At 43.0% G+C, this 20,841-nt stretch overlaps 1 protein-coding gene across 1 annotated transcript in view; it reads left to right on the forward strand.

Moving 5' to 3' along the window:
* Nucleotides 1–20,841, forward strand: part of LOC110509826 (ETS domain-containing transcription factor ERF) — a 98,071-nt gene that overhangs the window by 60,054 nt on the left and 17,176 nt on the right. The window contains exon 2 of the mRNA XM_036969317.1: nucleotides 6,666–6,900. Within this exon, the coding sequence (XP_036825212.1) occupies nucleotides 6,666–6,900 (235 nt within the window). The remainder of the gene's footprint in view (nucleotides 1–6,665; nucleotides 6,901–20,841) is intronic.

The following is a 20,841-nucleotide window of genomic DNA, read 5'->3' on the forward strand; positions in this document are numbered from 1 at the left end:
ATTACCCCCCCCACCCCCCTTCCACACAAACACACAGCCTAGCTGCTGCATTATTGATGGTGTGTGTGGCTCCTCTCCTCTCTGTGCTGTAATGGCTATCTGGTGTCTCCCCCAGGAGGGAAAGAGAGCACCAGAGATGGATGGAGGAGAGGAGAGCAGGAGGAGTAGAGGTCAACGAGGTTAAGTTTGGGGGGTGAGGTCCCATACTGCTTTTCTCCTGCATGGCATTGATGCATTCTGACACACACACGCACGCACACGTACGTGTCTTTCTCACACAAAGCCCACTGTAGGGTCGCTTAAAACCCCATTCAACAGACCTGTGGACATGTCATGGCTTCAGTGTTAGTGGCTCTGTGTGTGTGTTTGTCATGGTCTCTGTTTCTTGTGTTAGTATGAGCAGCCTCTTGTGATAACTGATCCACGGTGACTCAGGACAGGTTTGGCCTCTGGGTGTAACTTATGCATGACCCAGCCTTGGACATGTCATGGCTTCAGTGTTAGTGGCTCTGTGTGTGTGTTTGTCGTGGTCTCTGTTTCTTGTGTTAGTATGAGCAGCCTCTTGTGATAACTGATCCACGGTGACTCAGGACAGGTTTGGCCTCTGGGTGTAACATATGCATGACCCAGCCTTGGACATGTCATGGCTTCAGTGTTAGTGGCTCTGTATGTGTGTTTGTCGTGGTCTCTGTTTCTTGTGTTAGTATGAGCAGCCTCTTGTGATAACTGATCCACGGTGACTCAGGACAGGTTTGGCCTCTGGGTGTAACATATGCATGAACCAGCCTTGGGGTGTCATGAAAAGACACCTGTTGTGGCTCTATTTTCCTCAGAATCCCTGTAGAGAAGACATGTCTGTCCCGTATCACAACAGACTACTGGGCTCTGGTTGCTGAGACATTGTTTCCTACCAAGATCACACTCATTAGTACACACTATTACTACTCACACTGGTGCTTTCATCCCATGTTTTTCTGGCTGTTCGGGGGGTGTATTTACCCTGTTATTTACACACACGGTATGCTGTCTCCATATCTGTACGTGTGATGATGACGATGGTTGGTTTTGTAGTCGTTGTTCAGAGGTTGGTAGGCAGAGTTTGTCTCTATCTACTTACCAGAGATCCATTTCACCCGTTGACCTGACACGCTGTGTGTGTGTGTGTGTGTGTGTGTGTGTGTGTGTGTGTGTGTGTGTGTGTGTTGCCTGTGTCAATGTCATCTTATCAAAGCTGTGTTTCGGCAACAAATATATATAAAAAAGAAATCTGTCAATAATTGAGAACTCTGAAAGAATAAACGTTTTGTTTACGAAATTATGGTTTGTGGATTTGACCATATTAATGACCAAAGGCTCGTATTTCTGTGTTTATTATATTATAATTAAGTCTATGATTTAATATTTGATACAGCAGTCTGACTGAGCGGTGGTAGGCAGCAGCAGGCTTGTAAACATTCATTCAAACTTTACTGCGTTTGCCAGCAGCTCTTAGCAATGATTGAATCACAGCTCTGTTTATGACTTCAAGCCTTTCAACTCATAAGATTAGGCTGGTAATACTAAAGTGTCTATTAGAACATCCAATAGTCAAAGGTACAGTTGAAGTCAGAAGTTTACATACACTTAGGTTGGAGTCATTAAAACTAGTTTTTCAACCACTCCACAAATGACTTGTTAACAAACTATAGTTTTGGCATGTCGGTTAGGACATCTACTTTGTGCATGACACAAGTAATCTTTCCAACAATTGTTTACAGACAGATTATTTCACTGTATCACAATTCCAGTGGGTCAGACACTATGTTGACTGCCTTTAAACAGCTTGGGAAATTCCAGAAAATAATGTCATTGCTTTAGAGGCTTCTGATAGGCTAATTGACATAATTTGAGTCAATTGGAGGTGTACCAGTGGATGTATTTCAAGGCCTATCTTCAAACTCTGTGCCTCTTTGCTTGACATCATGGGAAAATCAAAAGAAATCAGCCAAGACCTCAGAATTTTTTTGTAGACTTCCACAAGTCTGTTTCATCCGTGGGAGCAATTTCCAAACGACTGAAGGTACCACGTTCATCTGTACAAACGATAGTATGCAAGTATAAATACCATAGGACCACACAGCTGTCATACCGCTCAGGAAGGAGACACGTTCTGTCTCCTAGAGATGAACGAACTTTGGTGCGAAAAGTGCAAATCAATCCCAGAACAACAGCAAAGGACCGTGTGAAGATGCTGGAGGAAACCGGTACAAAAGTATCTATATCCACAGTAAAGGAGGCCTACAAACCTGACTCACTTACACCAGCTTTGTCAGGAGGAATGTGCCAAAATTCACCCAACTTATTGTGGAAAGCTTGTGGAAGGCTACCCAAAATGTTTGACCCAAGATAAACTATTTAAAGGCAATGCTACCAAATACTAATTGAGTATATGGTAACTTCTGACCCACTAGGAATGTGATGAAAGAAATAAAAGCTAAAATAGATCATTCTCTCTACTATTATTCTGACATTTCACATTCTTAGGATCACCACTTTATTTTAACTGACCTAAGACGGGGCATTTTTACTAGGATTAAATGTCAGGAATTGTGGAACAACTGGGTTTAAATGCATTTGGCTAAGGTGTATGTACATTTCCGACTTCAACTGTATGTGAAATACAAATGGTATAGAGAGAAATAGTCGACGCGTCATATAATAACTACAACCTAAAACTTCTTAACTGGGAATATTGAACCACCATCTTTTTCATATGTTCTGAGCACGGAACTTAAACTTGATCTTTTTATATGGCACATATTGCACTTTTACTTTTTTCTCGAACACTGTGTTTTTGCATTATATAAACCAAATTGAGGATGTTTCATAATTTACTTGAGGCTAAATATATTTTATTTATGTATTATCTTAGTTTAAAATAAAAGTGTTCATTGTTCATTCAGTATTGTTTTAATTGTCATTATTACAAATATATATGTATAAAAAAAATTGGCCTATTTTTAATCGGTATCGGCTTTTTTGGTCCGCCGATATCCGGTAACGGCGTTGAAAAATCATAATCGGTTGACCTCTAGTTTAAACACTGTTTCCCATGTTTGTTCAATGAACCATAAACAATTAATGAACATGCACCTGTGGGACGGTCATTAAGACTCTAACAGTTTACAGACGGTAGGCAATTAAGGTCACAGTTATGAAAACTTAGGACACTAAAGAGGCCTTTCTACGGACTGAAAAACAGCTAAAGAAAGATGCCCAGGGTCCCTGCTCATCTGCGTGGACGTGCCTTAGGCATGCTGCAAGGAGGCATGAGGACTGCAGATGTGCCCAGGGCAATAAATTGCAATGTCCGTACTGTGAGACGCCTAAGACAGCGCTACAGGGAGACAGAACGGACAGCTGATCGTCCTCGCAGTGGCAGACCACGTGTAACAACACCTGCACAGGATCGGTACATCCGGACATCACCTGTGGGACAGGTACAGGATGGAAACAACAACTGCCCGAGTTACACCAGGAACGCATAATCCCTCCATCAGTGCTCAGATTGTCCGCAATAGGTTGAGACAGGCTGGACTGAGGGCTTGTAGGCCTATTGTAAGGCAGGTCCTCACCAGACATCACTGGCAACAACGTCGCCTATGGGCAGAAACCCACCATCGCTGGACCAGACCGGACTGGCAAAAAGTGCTCTTCACTGACGAGTCACGTTTTTTTCTCACCAAGGGTGATGGTCGGATTCGCGTTTATCGTCGAAGGAATGAGCCTTACACCGAGCTCTGTATTCTGGAGCGGGATCGATTTGGAGGTGGAGGGTCCATCATGGTCTGGGGCGGTGTGTCACAGCATCATCGGACTGAGCTTCTTGTCATTGCAGGCAATCTCAATGCTGTGTGTTACAGGGAAGACATCCTCCTCCCTCATGTGGTACCCTTCCTGCAGGCTCATCCTGACATGACCCTCCAGCATGACAATGCCACAAGCCATACTGCTCATTCTGTGCGTGATTTCCTGCAAGACAGGAATGTCAGTGTTCTGCCGTGGCCAGCGAAGAGCCTGGATCTCAATCCCATTGAGCACGTCTGGGACCTACAGGATCAAATGGTGAGGGCTAGGGGCCATTCCTCACAGAGATGTCTGGGAACTTGCAGGTGCCTTGGTGGAAGAGTGGAGTAAAACCTCACAGCAAGAACTGGCAAATCTGGTGCAGTCCATGAGGAGGAGATGCACTGCAGTACTTAATGCAGCTGGTGGCCACACCAGATACTGACTTTTACTTTGGATTTTTATCCCCCCCTGTGTTCAGGGACACGTGATTCCATTTCTGTTAGTCACGTCTGTGGAACGTGTTCAGTTTGTCTGTTGTTGAATCTTATGTTCATACAAATATTTACACGTTAAGTTTGCTGAAAATAAAGGGAGCTGACAGTGAGAGGACATATCTTTTTTTTGCTAAGTTTATCTATCAATCTGTCCGTCATCTAGAAAGTCCCTCCAACATCTAGCTACATTTGGTTATTTTGATGCTATTCAGGGCTCATCTGTACTAGTAGTGGCTTTTCTGCTGTTGTGATGTCATACACACCCATGATGTCGCTAGACCTTAAAGGGATAGTTCACCCTGAAATGTTCATTTGTCCGATGTTTTCATATTTCAAATGTGGTCAATATATGTTTAGATCCTGCCATGTGAGTCAGGAGAAAGTTGGAGGCCTCAAACCCTGATGAATGGGATTGGCCGGCATTGACTAGGCCTGATTTTTATCACGGAACTATGGACTCCTGTTCTTCTCTGGCAGAGTAATGGTTATGTAGAGAGGATGTTCGTCATACTGAACAGTAGGTGATCAGCGTTTCCCTCTAATTTAAACTATGTACACCCATTGAGTGGCTGCTGCTAACATTCTGACTCAACTCCAGCCACTTTAATAATGGAAATTGATGTAAAAAAAATTATCACTAGCCACTTTAAACAATGCCACTTCATATAATGTTTACATACCCTACATTACTAATCTCATATGTATATACTGTACTCTATATCATCTACTGCATCTTGCCATCTTTATGTAATACATGTATCACTAGCCACTTTAAACTATGCCACTTTGTTTACATACCCTACATTACTCATCTCATATGTATATACTGTACTCGATACCATCTACTGCATCTTGCCTATGCCGTTCTGTACCATCACTCGATCATATATCTTTATTTACATATTCTTTATCCCTTTACACTTGTGTGTATAAGGTAGTAGTTTAGGAATTGTTAGGTTAGATTACTCGTTGGTTATTACTGCATTGTCGGAACTAGAAGCACAAGCATTTCGCTACACTCGCATTAACATCTGCTAACCATATGTATGGTACAAATAAAATGTGATTAGATTTGAAACACTCCGGTGATGCTAACACCCAGTCTGGCTCAGATTTGTCACATCTTCATGACCACATGTGAGGAAATAGCCTCTCAAGTACATTCAACTCGTCATTCAAGCCTCATGAATATATACTCATTCACTCACATACTGGCTTATTCTCAATCTTGAATACACATTTACATCAAGGTCAGTCGAGCAGGCAGACAAACAAACAAACACTCATGAACATGTGCCCACACCCACAGTCTGTTTCCACCTTTCACACTTTGCGTTTCCGTTGTACATTTGGGGGAGGGTAGACTAGGTCATGTTGTTTCCTCTGTCAGTAGGAAACAGTGACAGAATCAGGGAAAAGAGATGGAGAGGTTTTCATTATGAATAGTATTCCACAGACATAGAAAGAGCACCAATGTTGTGGTCGTGTGTGTGTTCACTATTAGAGTAGTATCACGGCAGGGAGATCAGTGAGTGTTTCCGGCGCAGGACTGTTGTGGTTGGGTGGACGCCCTAGCAGTGACGGTGACAGGACTGTTGTGGTTGGGTGGACGCCCTAGCAGTGACAGTGAGAGGACTGTTGTGGGTGGGTGGATGCCCTAGCAGTGACAGTGAGAGGACTGTTGTGGGTGGGTGGACGCCCTAGCAGTGACGGTGACAGGACTGTTGTGGTTTCTACACTCAGTCTACCATGAGTCAGATACAACACAAAGTAGAGTGGAGGAGAGGAAAGAAGAGGAGGGCAGAGAAGAGGCCAGGTCAGGCAGGTGTGAGTGACAAGCAGCCACACTCGATGATGTGCAGCACTGTGTACGCCTTAATAACAGTAGAAACAGAACCAGACTGATGTACAGATGGATCCCAAATACATCCCTAAGCTACAGACCGAGAACTAAAAGACCGAACACAAGTAGGCCTCACTAATCCTCTTTCCTCTTCTACAACACGCCTTCTAGAACACTCTTCACCTGAGAACGCCTGACAGGGCCAGAGGCAACTCCTCTCCCCTTGTTGGAGTTGGAATCAATATATATTCATGTCTTGTCCTGCAACTAAACAGCATTCCTGTGACTTAGCTATTGGCCCAAATGTTGGGTTTTTATGTGCTGCCTACTGTGTGCTGCCTAAACTCACAGAAATAAGTGAACATGTAGACTGAGAGCATAGCCTTTCTGAACATGCTGTCCTCTATGAAGGCTAATCATCTCAGTCCATCAGTATGGCTGTGCTCCACGGACCTCCAGGCTAACTCCCTTCTCCCTGGTCTCCCCCCTCTCCTCCCCAGGGTTTGCCTTTCCAGACTGGGCCTACAAACCTGAGTCGAGCCCCGGCTCGCGACAGATCCAGCTGTGGCACTTCATCCTGGAGCTGCTGAGGAAGGAGGAGTACCATGATGTCATCGCCTGGCAGGGGGACTATGGAGAGTTTGTCATCAAGGACCCTGACGAGGTGGCCCGGTTATGGGGGGCCCGCAAGTGCAAACCCCAGATGAACTACGACAAGCTGAGCAGGGCACTCCGGTAAGGAAACTCAATAACACCAAGCGTGTCCTGCTCCATGTGCTGTTTACACACTGATTTTAATGCACATGGCTGTCTTATGGCAGTGATCCAGGCCCCAATTCCTCCCCAAGCTCGGGCTTCGGCCCCAGATATAGGTTTATTGTTACGTTGTGCACGTCTGCTTGACATAAGCTGGCTGTTATGACTATGACACCAGCTCTAGCCCCTAAAGCACTATATACTGTAGGCCTATCGTATTGGCACTGACCCTATCTCCCAATACACTGTATACTGTAGGCCTATTGTAATGGCACTCACCCTATCTCCCAATACACTGTTTTGGCAGTGACCAGAAAGGACATGGACTCTATTGACACCAACTCAAACCCCATATTCCTGCCATGGTGGTGATAATATTGCCCATATAATGGCAGTGACTAAACAAAAAAGACTGTTCACTCAAACACCCCAAACACAAGCCCCTTATACTGTTATGGCATTGACCTCCATGACCCCGTATGGCTTCCCCATGCACTGTATAACCAACCGCTGCTCTGACTACATATAGCCTATCACATGTCAATCACCCATACACTGTATAACCGCTGCTCTGACCACATGTAGCCTATCACATGTCAATCACCCATACACTGTATAACCGTTGCTCTGACCACATGTAGCCTATCACATGTCAATCACCCATACACTGTATAACCACTACTCTGACTACATGTAGCATATCACATGTCAATCACCCATACACTGTATAACCACTACTCTGACTACATGTAGCCTATCACATGTCAATCACCCATACACTGTATAACCACTACTCTGACCACATATAGCCTATCACATGTCAATCACCCATACACTGTATAACCACTACTCTGACCACATGTAGCCTATCACATGTCAATCACCCATACACTGTATAACCACTACTCTGACTACATGTAGCCTATCACATGTCAATCACCCATACACTGTATAACCACTACTCTGACCACATGTAGCCAATCACCCATATACCGTATAACCACTACTCTGACTACATGTAGCCTATCACATGTCAATCACCCATACACTGTATAACCACTACTCTGACTACATGTAGCCTATCACATGTCAATCACCCATACACCGTATAACCACTACTCTGACTACATGTAGCCTATCACGTCAATCACCCATACACTGTATAACCACTACTCTGACCACATGTAGCCTATCACATGTCAATCACCCATACACTGTATAACCACTACTCTGACTACATGTAGCCTATCACATGTCAATCACCCATACACTGTATAACCACTACTCTGACTACATGTAGCCTATCACATGTCAATCACCCATACACTGTATAACCACTACTCTGACCACATATAGCCTATCACATGTCAATCACCCATACACTGTATAACCACTACTCTGACCACATGTAGCCTATCACATGTCAATCACCCATACACTGTATAACCACTACTCTGACTACATGTAGCCTATCACATGTCAATCACCCATACACTGTATAACCACTACTCTGACCACATGTAGCCAATCACCCATATACCGTATAACCACTACTCTGACTACATGTAGCCTATCACATGTCAATCACCCATACACTGTATAACCACTACTCTGACTACATGTAGCCTATCACATGTCAATCACCCATACACCGTATAACCACTACTCTGACTACATGTAGCCTATCACATGTCAATCACCCATACACTGTATAACCACTACTCTGACCACATGTAGCCTATCACATGTCAATCACCCATACACTGTATAACCACTACTCTGACCACATGTAGCCTATCACATGTCAATCACCCATACACTGTATAACCACTACTCTGACTACATGTAGCCTATCACATGTCAATCACCCATACACTATATAACCGCCACTCTGACCACATATAGCCTATCACATGTCAATCACCCATACACTGTACAAAAGCGATGAGCATGACAATTTACCAAAGCCTGTGGGCTCTCCTTCTCCGTGGTCAACGTGCGTAAAACATTTAAACGTGTTAACCCTCGCAAGGCTGCCGGCCCAGACGTTATCCCTAGCCGCGTCCTCGGAGCATGCGCCGACCAGCTGTCTGGAGTGTTTACGAACATATTCAATCAATCCCTATCCCAGTCTGTCCCCACATGCTTCAAGATGGCCACCATTGTTCCTGTTACCAAGAAAGCTAAGGTAACAGAACGAAATGACTATCGCCCCGTAGCACTCAGCTCCGTCATCATGAAGCGCTTTCAGAGACTAGTCAAGGATTATATCACCTCCACCCTACCTGACACCCTAGACCCACTCCAATTTGCTTACCGCCCCAATAGGTCCACTGACGATGCAATCGCCATCACACTGCCCTAACCCATCTGGACAAGAGGAATACCTATGTAAGAGTGCTGTTCATTGAATACAGCTCAGCATTTAATACCCTCCAACTGGGTCCTGGTCTTTCTGACGGGCTGCCTCCAGGTGATGGAAGGTAGGAAACAACATCTTCACCCCGCTGATCCTCAACACTGGGGCCCCACAAGGGTGCGTTCTCAGCCCTCTCCGTACTCCTGTTCACCCATGACTGCGTGGCTATGCACGCTTCCAACTCAATCATCAAGTTTGCAGATGACACAACGGTAGTAGGATTGATTAACAACAATGATGAGACCAATTACAGGGAGGAGGTGAGGGCTCTGGGAGTGTAGTTTCAGGAAAATAACCTCTCACTCAATTTCAACAAAACAAAGGAGATGATCGTGGACTTCAGGAAACAGCAAAGGGAGCACCGTCCCCATCCACATCGACGGGACAGTAGTGGAGAAGGTGGAAAGTTTTAAGTTCCTCGGCGTACACATCACGGACAAACTGAAATGGTCCACCCGCACAGACAGCTTGGTGAAGAAGGCGCAACAGCGCCTCTTCAACCTCAGGAGGCTGAACCAGGCTATGAGGGGTGGCCAGTCCTCTTCTGGCTGTGCCGGGTGGAGATTATAACAGAACATGGCCAAGATGTTCAAACATTCATAAAAGACGGGCATGGTCAAATAATAATAATAATCACAGTAGTTGTTGAGGGTGCAACAGGTCAGCACCTCCAGGAGTTAATGTCAGTTGGCTTTTCATAGCCGATCATTGAGAGTATCTCTACCACTCCTGCTGTCTCTAGAGTAGAGGTCGACCGATTAATCGGAATGGGCGATTAATTAGGGCCGATTTCAAGTTTTCATAACAATCGGAAATCGGTATTTTTGGGCGGCAAATTTTTTACATTTTTTTTTTTTACCCCTTTTTTTTCTTTATTTAATTAGGCATGTCAGTTAAGAACACATTCTTATTTTTAATGACTGCCTAGGAACAGTGGGTTAACTGCCTCGTTCAGGGGCAGAATGACAGATTTTCACCTTGTCAGCTCGGGGGATTCAATCTTGCAACCTTACAGTTAACTAGTCCAACACAATAACAATCTGCCTCTCGTTGCACTCCACAAGGAGACTGCCTGTTAAGCGAATGCAGTAAGCCAAGGTAAGTTGCTAGCTAGCAGTAAACTTATCTTATAAAAACAATCAATCATAATCACTACAAATGGTTGATGATATTACTAGATATTATCTAGCGTGTCCTGCGTTGCATATAATCTGACTGAGCGGTGGTAGGCAGAAGCAGGCGCGTAAACATTCATTCAAACAGCACTTTCGTGCGTTTTGCCAGCAGCTCTTCGTTGTGCGTCAAGCATTGCGCTGTTTATGACTTCAAGCCTATCAACTCCCGAGATGAGGCTAGTGTAACTGAAGTGAAATGGCTAGGTAGTTAGCACGCGCTAATAGCGTTTCAAACGTCACTGTCTCTGAGTCTTGTAGTGGTTGTTCCCCTTGCTCTGCATGGGTAACGCTGCTTCGAGGGTGGCTGTTGTCGTTGTGTTCCTGGTTCGAGCCCAGGGAGGAGCGTGGGGTAGGGACGGAAGCTATACTGTTACACTGGCAATACTAAAGTGCCTATAAGAACATCCAATAGTCAAAGGTTAATGAAAAGTCCTATAATAACTACAACCTAAAACTTCTTACCTGGGAATATTGAAGACTCATGTTAAAAGGAACCACCAGCTTTCAGAGAGAGAAGACAGACAGTCAGTCAGTCAGTCAGTCAGTCAGTCAGTCAGTCAGTCAGTCACCCCATCCCATGATACCCCCAGACAGGGACAAACAGGCAGGATATAACCCCACACACTTTTCCAAAGCACAGCCCCCACACTACTAGAGGGATATCTTCAACCACCAACTTAACATCCTGAGACAAGGCCGAGTATAGCCCACAAAGATCTCTGCCACGGCACAACCCAGGGGGGGCGCCAACTCAGACAGGAAGACCACATCAGTGACTCAAGTGACGCAACCCTCCTAGGGACGGCATGAAAGAGCACCAGTAAGCCAGTGACTCAGCCCCTGTAATAGGGTTAGAGGCAGAGAATCCCTGTGGAGAGAGGGGAACCGGCCAGGCAGAGACTGCAAGGGCGGTTCGTTGCTCCAGTGCCTTTCCGTTCACCTTCACACTCCTGGGCCAATCTACACTCAATCATAGGACCCACTGAAGAGATGAGTCTTCAATAAAGACTTAAAGGTCGAGACCGAGTCTGCGTCTCTCACATGGGTAGGCAGACCATTCCATAAAAATTGAGCTCTATAGGACAAAGCCCTGCCTCCAGCTGTTTGCTTAGAAATTCTAGGGACAACGTACATGTAGGTATGTACGGCAGGACCAAATCGGAAAGATAGGTAGGAGCAAGCCCATGTAATGCTTTGTAGGTTAGCAGTAAAACCTTGAAATCAGCTAATGCCTTAACAGGAAGCCAGTGTAGGGAGGCTAGCAGTGTAGGGAGTAATATGATCCAATTTTTTGGTTCTAGTCAGGATTCTAGCAGCCGTATTTAGCACTTACTGAATTTTATTTAGTGCTTTATCCGAGTAGCCGGAAAGTAGAGCATTGCAGTAGACTAACTTAGAAGTGACAGAAGCATGGATTATTTTTTCTGCATTTTGACAGAAATGTCTGATTTTTGCAATGTTACAAAGATGGAAAAAAGCTATCCTTGACACAGTCTTGATATGCTCGTCAAAAGAGAGATCAGGGTCCAGAGTAACTCCGAGGTCCTTCACATTTTTATTTGAGACGACTGTACAGCCATCAAGATGAATTGTCAGATTCAACAGAAGATCTCTTTGTTTCTTGGGACCTAGAACAAGCATCTCTATTTTGTCCGAGTTTAAAAGTAGAACGTTTGCAGCCATCCACTTCCTTATGTCTGAAACACAGGCTTCCAGGGAGGGCAATTTTGGGGCTTCACCATGTTTCATCGAAATGTACAGCTGTGTGTCATCCGCATAGCGGTGAAAGTTAACATTATGTTTTCGAATGACATCCCAAAGAGGTAAAATATATAGTTAAAACAATAGTGGTCCCAAAACAGAACCCTGAGGAACACCGAAATGTACAGTTGATTTGTCAGAGGACATACCATCCACAGAGACAAACTGATATCTTTCCGACAGATAAGATCTAAACCAGGCCAGAACTTGTCCTTGTTGGCCAATTTGGGTTTCCAATCTCTCCAAAAGAATGTGATGATCGATGGTATCAAAAGCAGCACTAAGGTCTAGGAGCACGAGGACAGATGCAGAGCCTCGGTCTGACGTCATTATAAGGTAATTTACCACCTTCACGAGTGCAGTCTCAGTGCTATGATGGGGTCTAAAACCAGACTGAAGCATTTCATATACATTGTTTGTCTTCAGGAAGGCAGTGAATTGCTGCGCAACAGCTTTTTCAAAACATTTTGAGAGGAATGGGAGATTCGATAGAGGCCGATTTAGTTTTTAAAATATTTTCTGGCTCAGGGTTTGGCTTTTTCAAGAGAGGCTTCATTACTGCCACTTTTAGTGAGTTTGGTACAAATCCGGTGGATAGTGAGCTGTTTATTATGTTGAACATAGGAGGGCCAAGCACAGGAAGAAGCTCTTTCAGTAGGTTAGTTGGAATAGGGTCCAGTATGCAGCTTGAAGGTTTAGAGGCCATGACTATTTTCATCAATGTGTCAAGAGATATAGTTTTAAAAAACTTGAGTGTCTCCCTTGATCCTAGGTCCTGACAGAGTTGTGCAGACTCAGGACAATTGAGCTTTGGAGGAATACGCAGATTTAAAGAGGAGTCCGTAATTTGCTTTCTAATGATCATTATCTTTTCCTCAAGGAAGTTTATGAATTTTTTACTGCTGAAGTGAAAGCCATCCTCTCTTGGGGAATGCTGCTTTTTAGTTAGCTTTGCGACAGTATCAAAAATACATTTTGGATTGTTCTTATTTTCCTCAATTAAGTTGGAAAAATAGGATGTTCGAGCAGCAGTGAGGGCTCTTCGATGCTGCACGGTACCGTCTTTCCAAGCTAGTTGGAAGACTTAGTTTGATGTGGCGCCATTTCCGTTCCAATTTTCTGGAAGCTTCCTTCAGAGCTCGGGTATTTTCTGTATACCAACGAGCTAGTTTGTTATGACAAATGTTTTTCGTTTTTAGGGGTGTGACTGCATTTAGGGTATTGCGCAAGGTTAAATTGAGTTCCTCAGTTATGGGGTTAACTGATTTTTGTCCTCTGACATCCTTGGGTAGGCAGAGGGAGTCTTGAAGGGCATCAAGAAATCTTTGGGTTGTCAGAGAATTTATAGCATGACTTTTGATGATCCTTGGTTGGGGTCTGAGCAGATTATTTGTTGCGATTGCAAACGTAATAAAATGGTGGTCCGATCATCCAGGAAGGCCATAAAGATCATCAAGGACAACAACCACCCGAGCCACTGCCTGTTCACCCCCCTATGCCGCACGGCCATAGTTCATCCATATATGTACATATTCTTATTCATCCCTTACATTTGTGTGTGAGGTTGTTGTTGTGAATCTATTAGATTACTTGTTAGATATCACTGCATTTCGCTACACTCGCAATAACATCTGTGTATGTGACCAATAAAATTTGATTTGATTTGAAGTTGAGTACTCAAACTGACGTCAACCCAATCTTGACCAGAGATTCAATTTTTTCCCCAATACTGTAAATCTATTTGGTCAAAATGTTCTCTTGAAGACAACGTTAATTTGCTTTGACTAGTGTTCTATTTGTACATGTGCATTTGCGGGACACAACAACAAATAAACCAAACCAAACATCACACAATGCTGCTCCCTAAATTCCATTTCTCAGAAATAATGTTCCAACAATGAGCTGCAGTTTGGGAATAAATGAGTCATTTTCCGCTTAGGGTAATTTGCGGTTGTCACTGGTTACCACCGCCACAAAGTCAAAATGGTCTATATCGTAAAAATGAATGTTAACAACAATTTTAATCAAGTCTAGGCCTCCTGGACATAACTCATCCCCATGCAGTGTTCGATGTAGTATTGTTAATCAATTTAGAAAATTCCAAGGAATGGGCATAATACACTAAATCCAACGTCTGTATATCAAAAAGAAGATTTTGGTTTGTAACCCTGAAAAATGTAGACCAGTTTCAAATGATCACTCTGAGAATAACTGTTCCAGATGGGAGATGCCAATCACTTGGCACTATTCTGTTATTTTATTCTGTTATAATACATGAGGGTTTTAAAACTTTTTAAAATAGATGTCTTGACTGTGATAAGGGCTTGGAAATAAGAGCGTCTTATCTGCTAAATTAACAAATCAACGCTGTGCCATTGCACAGCCATAGGGTTCTACAGGCAAACGCCACATTGCTGACGTTACTACCTTTTTCCAGATTGTGTTCCGCGATATAATATAACATGCCGATATTATAGTTTCAATAAATTAATCTTAAATGGCACTTGTTTTTTTATTGAATGAATATATATATATATATATATATATGAGGCAATTTAGCAATTAGGATTCGTTATCTGTAATGGTTATGATAAATTAGGCATTGTTGCTCACTGTTGGCAAAAACAGAAGATAAATGTGCACATTTGTTTCCTTGTTCTAAAAATAGTACTCGAACGAGAAAAATATCATGCGAGAACTGGAACAGTCAAAAAGGTCAATTGTACATCCCGACTGTATAACTAGTCCGACCACATGCAGCCTATCGCATGTGACTCTGAAGCCCATAATTTATGGACACCAACTCAGGTCCCATATAGCCTTCTGTTATGGCACTGACCCTAACACCCATTAGGGCCTCACCGTTACGGCAATGACCCCCATACACTGGAACACCAATTCAAGCTATTTTCGTAATGACCCTAGGCTTACTGTTAGGTCTGTGACCCTGTAGTGTAACGAGCCAGTAATCCATCCATCCAGGCCTCAGGCTGTACAGTATCATCCCCCAGGCGGCTCACTGCTTAGCCTGGATTCGTCACACACTCTGTCCTGATCTCCCTCACAACCACACATACTCACCGTAACACACAATTTACTCACTGATAACAACACAACAGACTTTGACATACACTTTGGACGAATCTGTACAGTCTAGAATAATACACAGGTGACACATTGCAATGCAATTGCTTCAATCAGGACAGAATAGGAGCCATAACCTGAGAGAACTACACAGTTCAACAGCCAAGTATCTAACCTAACCAGTCACCCCTGACTGTTAGAATGGGCTGGCTTGTAGTCTCTTGTATTTCTGACTTCACAAACCAGAGATTAGACTAAGCACTGATAAACCACACATAATCTGGAAGCAGTGAGAGCAGAAGAGCGATGGGGTCGCCCTGTTTAGGGTGGGGGCTTACGTAAGGTCTCTACTGTGGTGTGATTAACATGGTGTCTGTTGCAGATGGGGTCTGATGAGGACAGGCTGGTTTAACACACTAATTGCAAATCGCAGTTTGGAGGCAGGGGGGTGTTTTCCTTTTGTATTAATTCCTCATTGAATAAGTCCTTTTGGGTCTTAATACATCTTAACGATGTGAGATCAACCTCCTTCCTTCTCCTCCTCGCCTCTGCCCTCCTCTTCTTCCTTATTCTCTCCTCGCACTACCTCACTCTTCTCTTCCTCTCATCCTCTCCTCACCCCTTCTCCACATTTCCTCTGGTTTCATCCTCCTTGTAGTCTATGGATAGTGTCCAGGCCTGTAGAGTCACAGTATTGAAACATATATATGAAGCTTAGCTCACCAGTAAGTCCTTATTTATTTATACAGTGCCTTGCGAAAGTATTCGGCCCCCTTGAACTTTGCGACCTTTTGCCACATTTCAGGCTTCAAACATAAAGATATAAAACTGTATTTTTTTGTGAAGAATCAACAACAAGTGGGACACAATCATGAAGTGGAACGACATTTATTGGATATTTCAAACTTTTTTAACAAATCAAAAACTGAAAAATTGGGCATGCAAAATTATTCAGCCCCCTTAAGTTAATACTTTGTAGCGCCACCTTTTGCTGCGATTACAGCTGTAAGTCGCTTGGGGTATGCCTCTATCAGTTTTGCACATCGAGAGACTGACATTTTTTCCCATTCCTCCTTGCAAAACAGCTCGAGCTCAGTGAGGTTGGATGGAGAGCATTTGTGAACAGCAGTTTTCAGTTCTTTCCACAGATTCTCGATTGGATTCAGGTCTGGACTTTGACTTGGCCATTCTAACACCTGGATATGTTTATTTTTGAACCATTCCATTGTAGATTTTGCTTTATGTTTTGGATCATTGTCTTGTTGGAAGACAAATCTCTGTCCCAGTCTCAGGTCTTTTGCAGACTCCATCAGGTTTTCTTCCAGAATGGTCCTGTATTTGGCTCCATCCATCTTCCCATCAATTTGAACCATCTTCCCTGTCCCTGCTGAAGAAAAGCAGGCCCAAACCATGATGCTGCCACCACCATGTTTGACAGTGGGGATGGTGTGTTAAGCTGTGTTGCTTTTACGCCAAACATAACGTTTTGCATTGTTGCCAAAAAGTTCAATTTTGGTTTCATCTGACCAGAGCACCTTCTTCCACATGTTTGGTGTGTCTCCCAGGTGGCTTGTGGCAAACTTTAAACAACACTTTTTATGGATATCTTTAAGAAATGGCTTTCTTCTTGCCACTCTTCCATACTGGCCAGATTTGTGCAATATACGACTGATTGTTGTCCTATGGACAGAGTCTCCCACCTCAGCTGTAGATCTCTGCAGTTCATCCAGAGTGATCATGGGCCTCTTGGCTGCATCTCTGATCAGTCTTCTCCTTGTATGAGCTGAAAGTTTAGAGGGACGGCCAGGTCTTGGTAGATTTGCAGTGGTCTGATACTCCTTCCATTTCAATATTATCGCTTGCACAGTGCTCCTTGGGATGTTTAAAGCTTGGGAAATCTTTTTGTATCCAAATCCGGCTTTAAACTTCTTCACAACAGTATCTCGGACCTGCCTGGTGTGTTCCTTGTTCTTCATGATGCTCTCTGCACTTTTAACGGACCTCTGAGACTATCACAGTGCAGGTGCATTTATACGGAGACCTGATTACACACAGGTGGATTGTATTTATCATCATTAGTCATTTAGGTCAACATTGGATCATTCAGAGATCCTCACTGAACTTCTGGAGAGAGTTTGCTGCACTGAAAGTAAAGGGGCTGAATAATTTTGCACGCCCAATTTTTCAGTTTTTGATTTGTTAAAAAAGTTTGAAATATCCAATAAATGTTGTTCCACTTCATGATTGTGTCCCACTTGTTGTTGATTCTTCACAAAAAAATACATTTTTATATCTTTATGTTTGAAGCCTGAAATGTGGCAAAAGGTCGCAAAGTTCAAGGGGGCCGAATACTTTCGCAAGGCACTGTATATACTCACACTATTGTTCAAAGTTTTGGGTCACTTAGAAATGTCTCCGCAGTACCCGCAAAACACCAGTCTCAACGTCAACAGTGAAGAGGCCACTCCAGGATGCTGGCCTTCTAGGCAGCTTTGCAAAGAAAAAGCCGTATCGCAGACTGGCCAATAAAAAGAAAAGATTAAGATGGGAAAAAGAACAGACACAGGACAGAGGAACTCTGCCTAGAAGGCCAGCATCCTAGAGTCACCTCTTCACTTTTGACGTTGAGACGGGTGTTTTGCGGGTACTGTTTAATGAAGCTGCCAGTTGAGGACTTGTGAGGCATCTGTTTCTCAAGCTAGACACTCTAATGTACTTGTCCTCTTGCTCAGTTGTGTACCGGGGCCTCCCACTCCACTTTCTATTCTGGTTAGAGACAGTTTGCGCTGTTCTGTGAAGGGAGTGGTACACAGCGTTGTCCCAGATCTTCAGTTTCTTGGCAATTTCTCACATAGAATCACCTTCATTAATCAAAACAAGAATAGACTGACGAGTTTCAGAAGAAAGTTATTTGTTTCTGGCCATTTTGAGCCTGTAATCGAACCCACAATGCTGATGCTCCAGATACTCAACTGGTCTAAAGAAGGCCCGTTTTATTGCTTCTTTAATCAGTACAACAGTTTTCAGCTGTACTAACATAATTGCAAAATGGTTTTCTAATGATCAATTAGCCGTTTAAATTGATAAACTTAGATTAGCTAACACAACGTGCCAGGAGTGAAGGTTGCTGATAATGGGCCTCTGTACGCCTATGTAGATATTCCATACAAAATCAGCCGTTTCCAGCTACCCTAGTCATTTACAACTTTAACAATGTCTACACTGTATTTCTGATAATTTTTATGTTATTTTAATGCACAAAACATTTGCTTTTCTTTCAAAAACAAGACATTTCTAAGTGACCCCAAACTTTTGTGTGTAAAATATATATTTAGATATTTAGATATAGATAGATAGGTAGTCTAGTGGTTAGAGCGTTGCACTGGTAACCGAAAGGTTGCAAGATCGAATCCCTGAGCTGACAAGGTAAAAATCTGTCATCTGCCCCTAAACAAGGCACTGTTCCTTGGACGTCATTGAAAATAAGAATTTGTTCTTAACTGACTTGCCTAGTTTAATAAAGGTAAAACAAAATATTGTGATACATATGGCTACGGTATATGTAACCTTACAACTTCAACTGTGTGTGTGTGTGTGTGTGTGTTTACAGTGAAGAGGCCACTCTTCTCACACACACACACACAAATACATTTAAACTCAGTTTTTCCCAATTTCTGACATTTAATCCTCGTAAACATTCCCTGTCTTAAGTCAGTTAGGATCAGCACTTTATTTTAAGAATGTGAAATGTCAGAATAATAGTAGAACATTTTTTATTTCAGCTTTTATTTCTTCCATCACATTCCCAGTGGGTCAGAAGTTACCATATACTCCATTAGTATTTGGTAGCATTGCCTTTAAATTGTTTAACTTGGGTTAAATGTTTTGGGAAGCCTTGCACAAGCTTCCCACAATAAGTTGGGAGAATTTTTGCCACATTCCTCCTGACAAAGCTGGTGTAACTGAGTCAGGTTTGTAGGCCTCCTTGCTCACACACACTTGTTCAGTTCTGCCCACAAATCTTTTATAGGATTGAGGTCAGGGTTTTGTGATGGCCACTCCAATACTTTGACTTTGTTGTCCTTAAGCCATTTTGCCACAACTTTGGAAGTGTGCTTGGGGTCATTGTCCATTTGGAAGACCCATTTGCGACCAAGCTTTAACTTCCTGACTGATGTCTTGAGATGTTGCTTCAATGTATCCACATAATTTTCCATCCTCACGATGCCATCTATTTTGTGAAGTGCACCAGTCTCTCCTGCAACAAAGCACCCCACAACATGATGCTGCCACCCCATTCTTCACGGTTGGGATGGTGTTCTTCGGCTTGCAAGCCTCCCCCTTTATCCTCCAACCATAACAATGGTCATTATGGCCAAACATTTATATTTTTGTTTCATCATACCAGAGGACATTTCTCCAAAAAGTACGATCTTTGTCGCCATGTGCAGTTGCAAACCGTAGTCTGGCTTTTTTATGGCAGTTTTGGAGCAGTGGCTTCTTCCTTTCTGAGTGGACTTTCAGGTTATGTCAATATAGGACTTGTTTTTACTGTGGATATAGATAGTTTTGTACCTGTTTCCTCCAGCTTCTTCACATTGTCATTTGCTGTTGTTCTGGGATTGATTTGCACTTTTCGCACCAAAGTACGTTCACCTATAGGAGACAGAATGCGTCTCCTTCCTGAGCGGTATAATGCCTGCGTGGTCCCATGGTGTTTATACTTGTGTACTATTTTTTGTACAGATGAACGTGGTACCTTCAGGCGTTTGGAAATTGCTCCCAAGGATGAACCAGTAGGCCTTGAAATACATCCACAGGTACACCTCCAATTGACTCAAATTATGTCAATTAGCCTATCAGAAGCTTCTAAAGCCGCGACATCATTTTCTGGAATTTTCCAAGCTGTTTAAAGGTACAGTCAACTTAGTGTATGTAAACTTCTGACCCACTGGAATTGTGATACAGTGAATTATAAGTGAAATAATCTGTCTGTAAACAAAAATGACTTGTCATGCACAAAGTAGATGTCTTAACCGACTTGCCAAAAGTATATTTTGTTAACTTCTTGACGCTACCCATCCCGTTAGCGGAATAATTGTCATCAACAACCGCTGAATTGCATAGCGCCACATTCAAATAATATTACTAAAAATATTTATATTCATGAAATCACAAGTGCAATATAGCAAAACACAGTTTAGCATTTTGTTAATCCATCTGTCGTGTCAGATTTGGAAAATATTATTTACAGCGAAAGCAATCCAAGCGTTTGTAAGTTTATCGATCACTAGACAAAACATTATGAACACCTATCATCAAGTAGCTTGGTCACGAAAATCAGAAAAGCAATCAAATGAATCGCTTACCTTTGATGATCTTCGGATGTTTTCAATCACGAGACTCCCAGTTACACAATAAATGTTCCTTTTGTTCCATAAAGATTATTTTTATATCCAAAATACCTGCGTTTGTTTGGCG

This window comes from Oncorhynchus mykiss, chromosome 3 (genome assembly GCF_013265735.2).
Source record: "Oncorhynchus mykiss isolate Arlee chromosome 3, USDA_OmykA_1.1, whole genome shotgun sequence".
Lineage (NCBI taxonomy): Eukaryota > Metazoa > Chordata > Actinopteri > Salmoniformes > Salmonidae > Oncorhynchus > Oncorhynchus mykiss.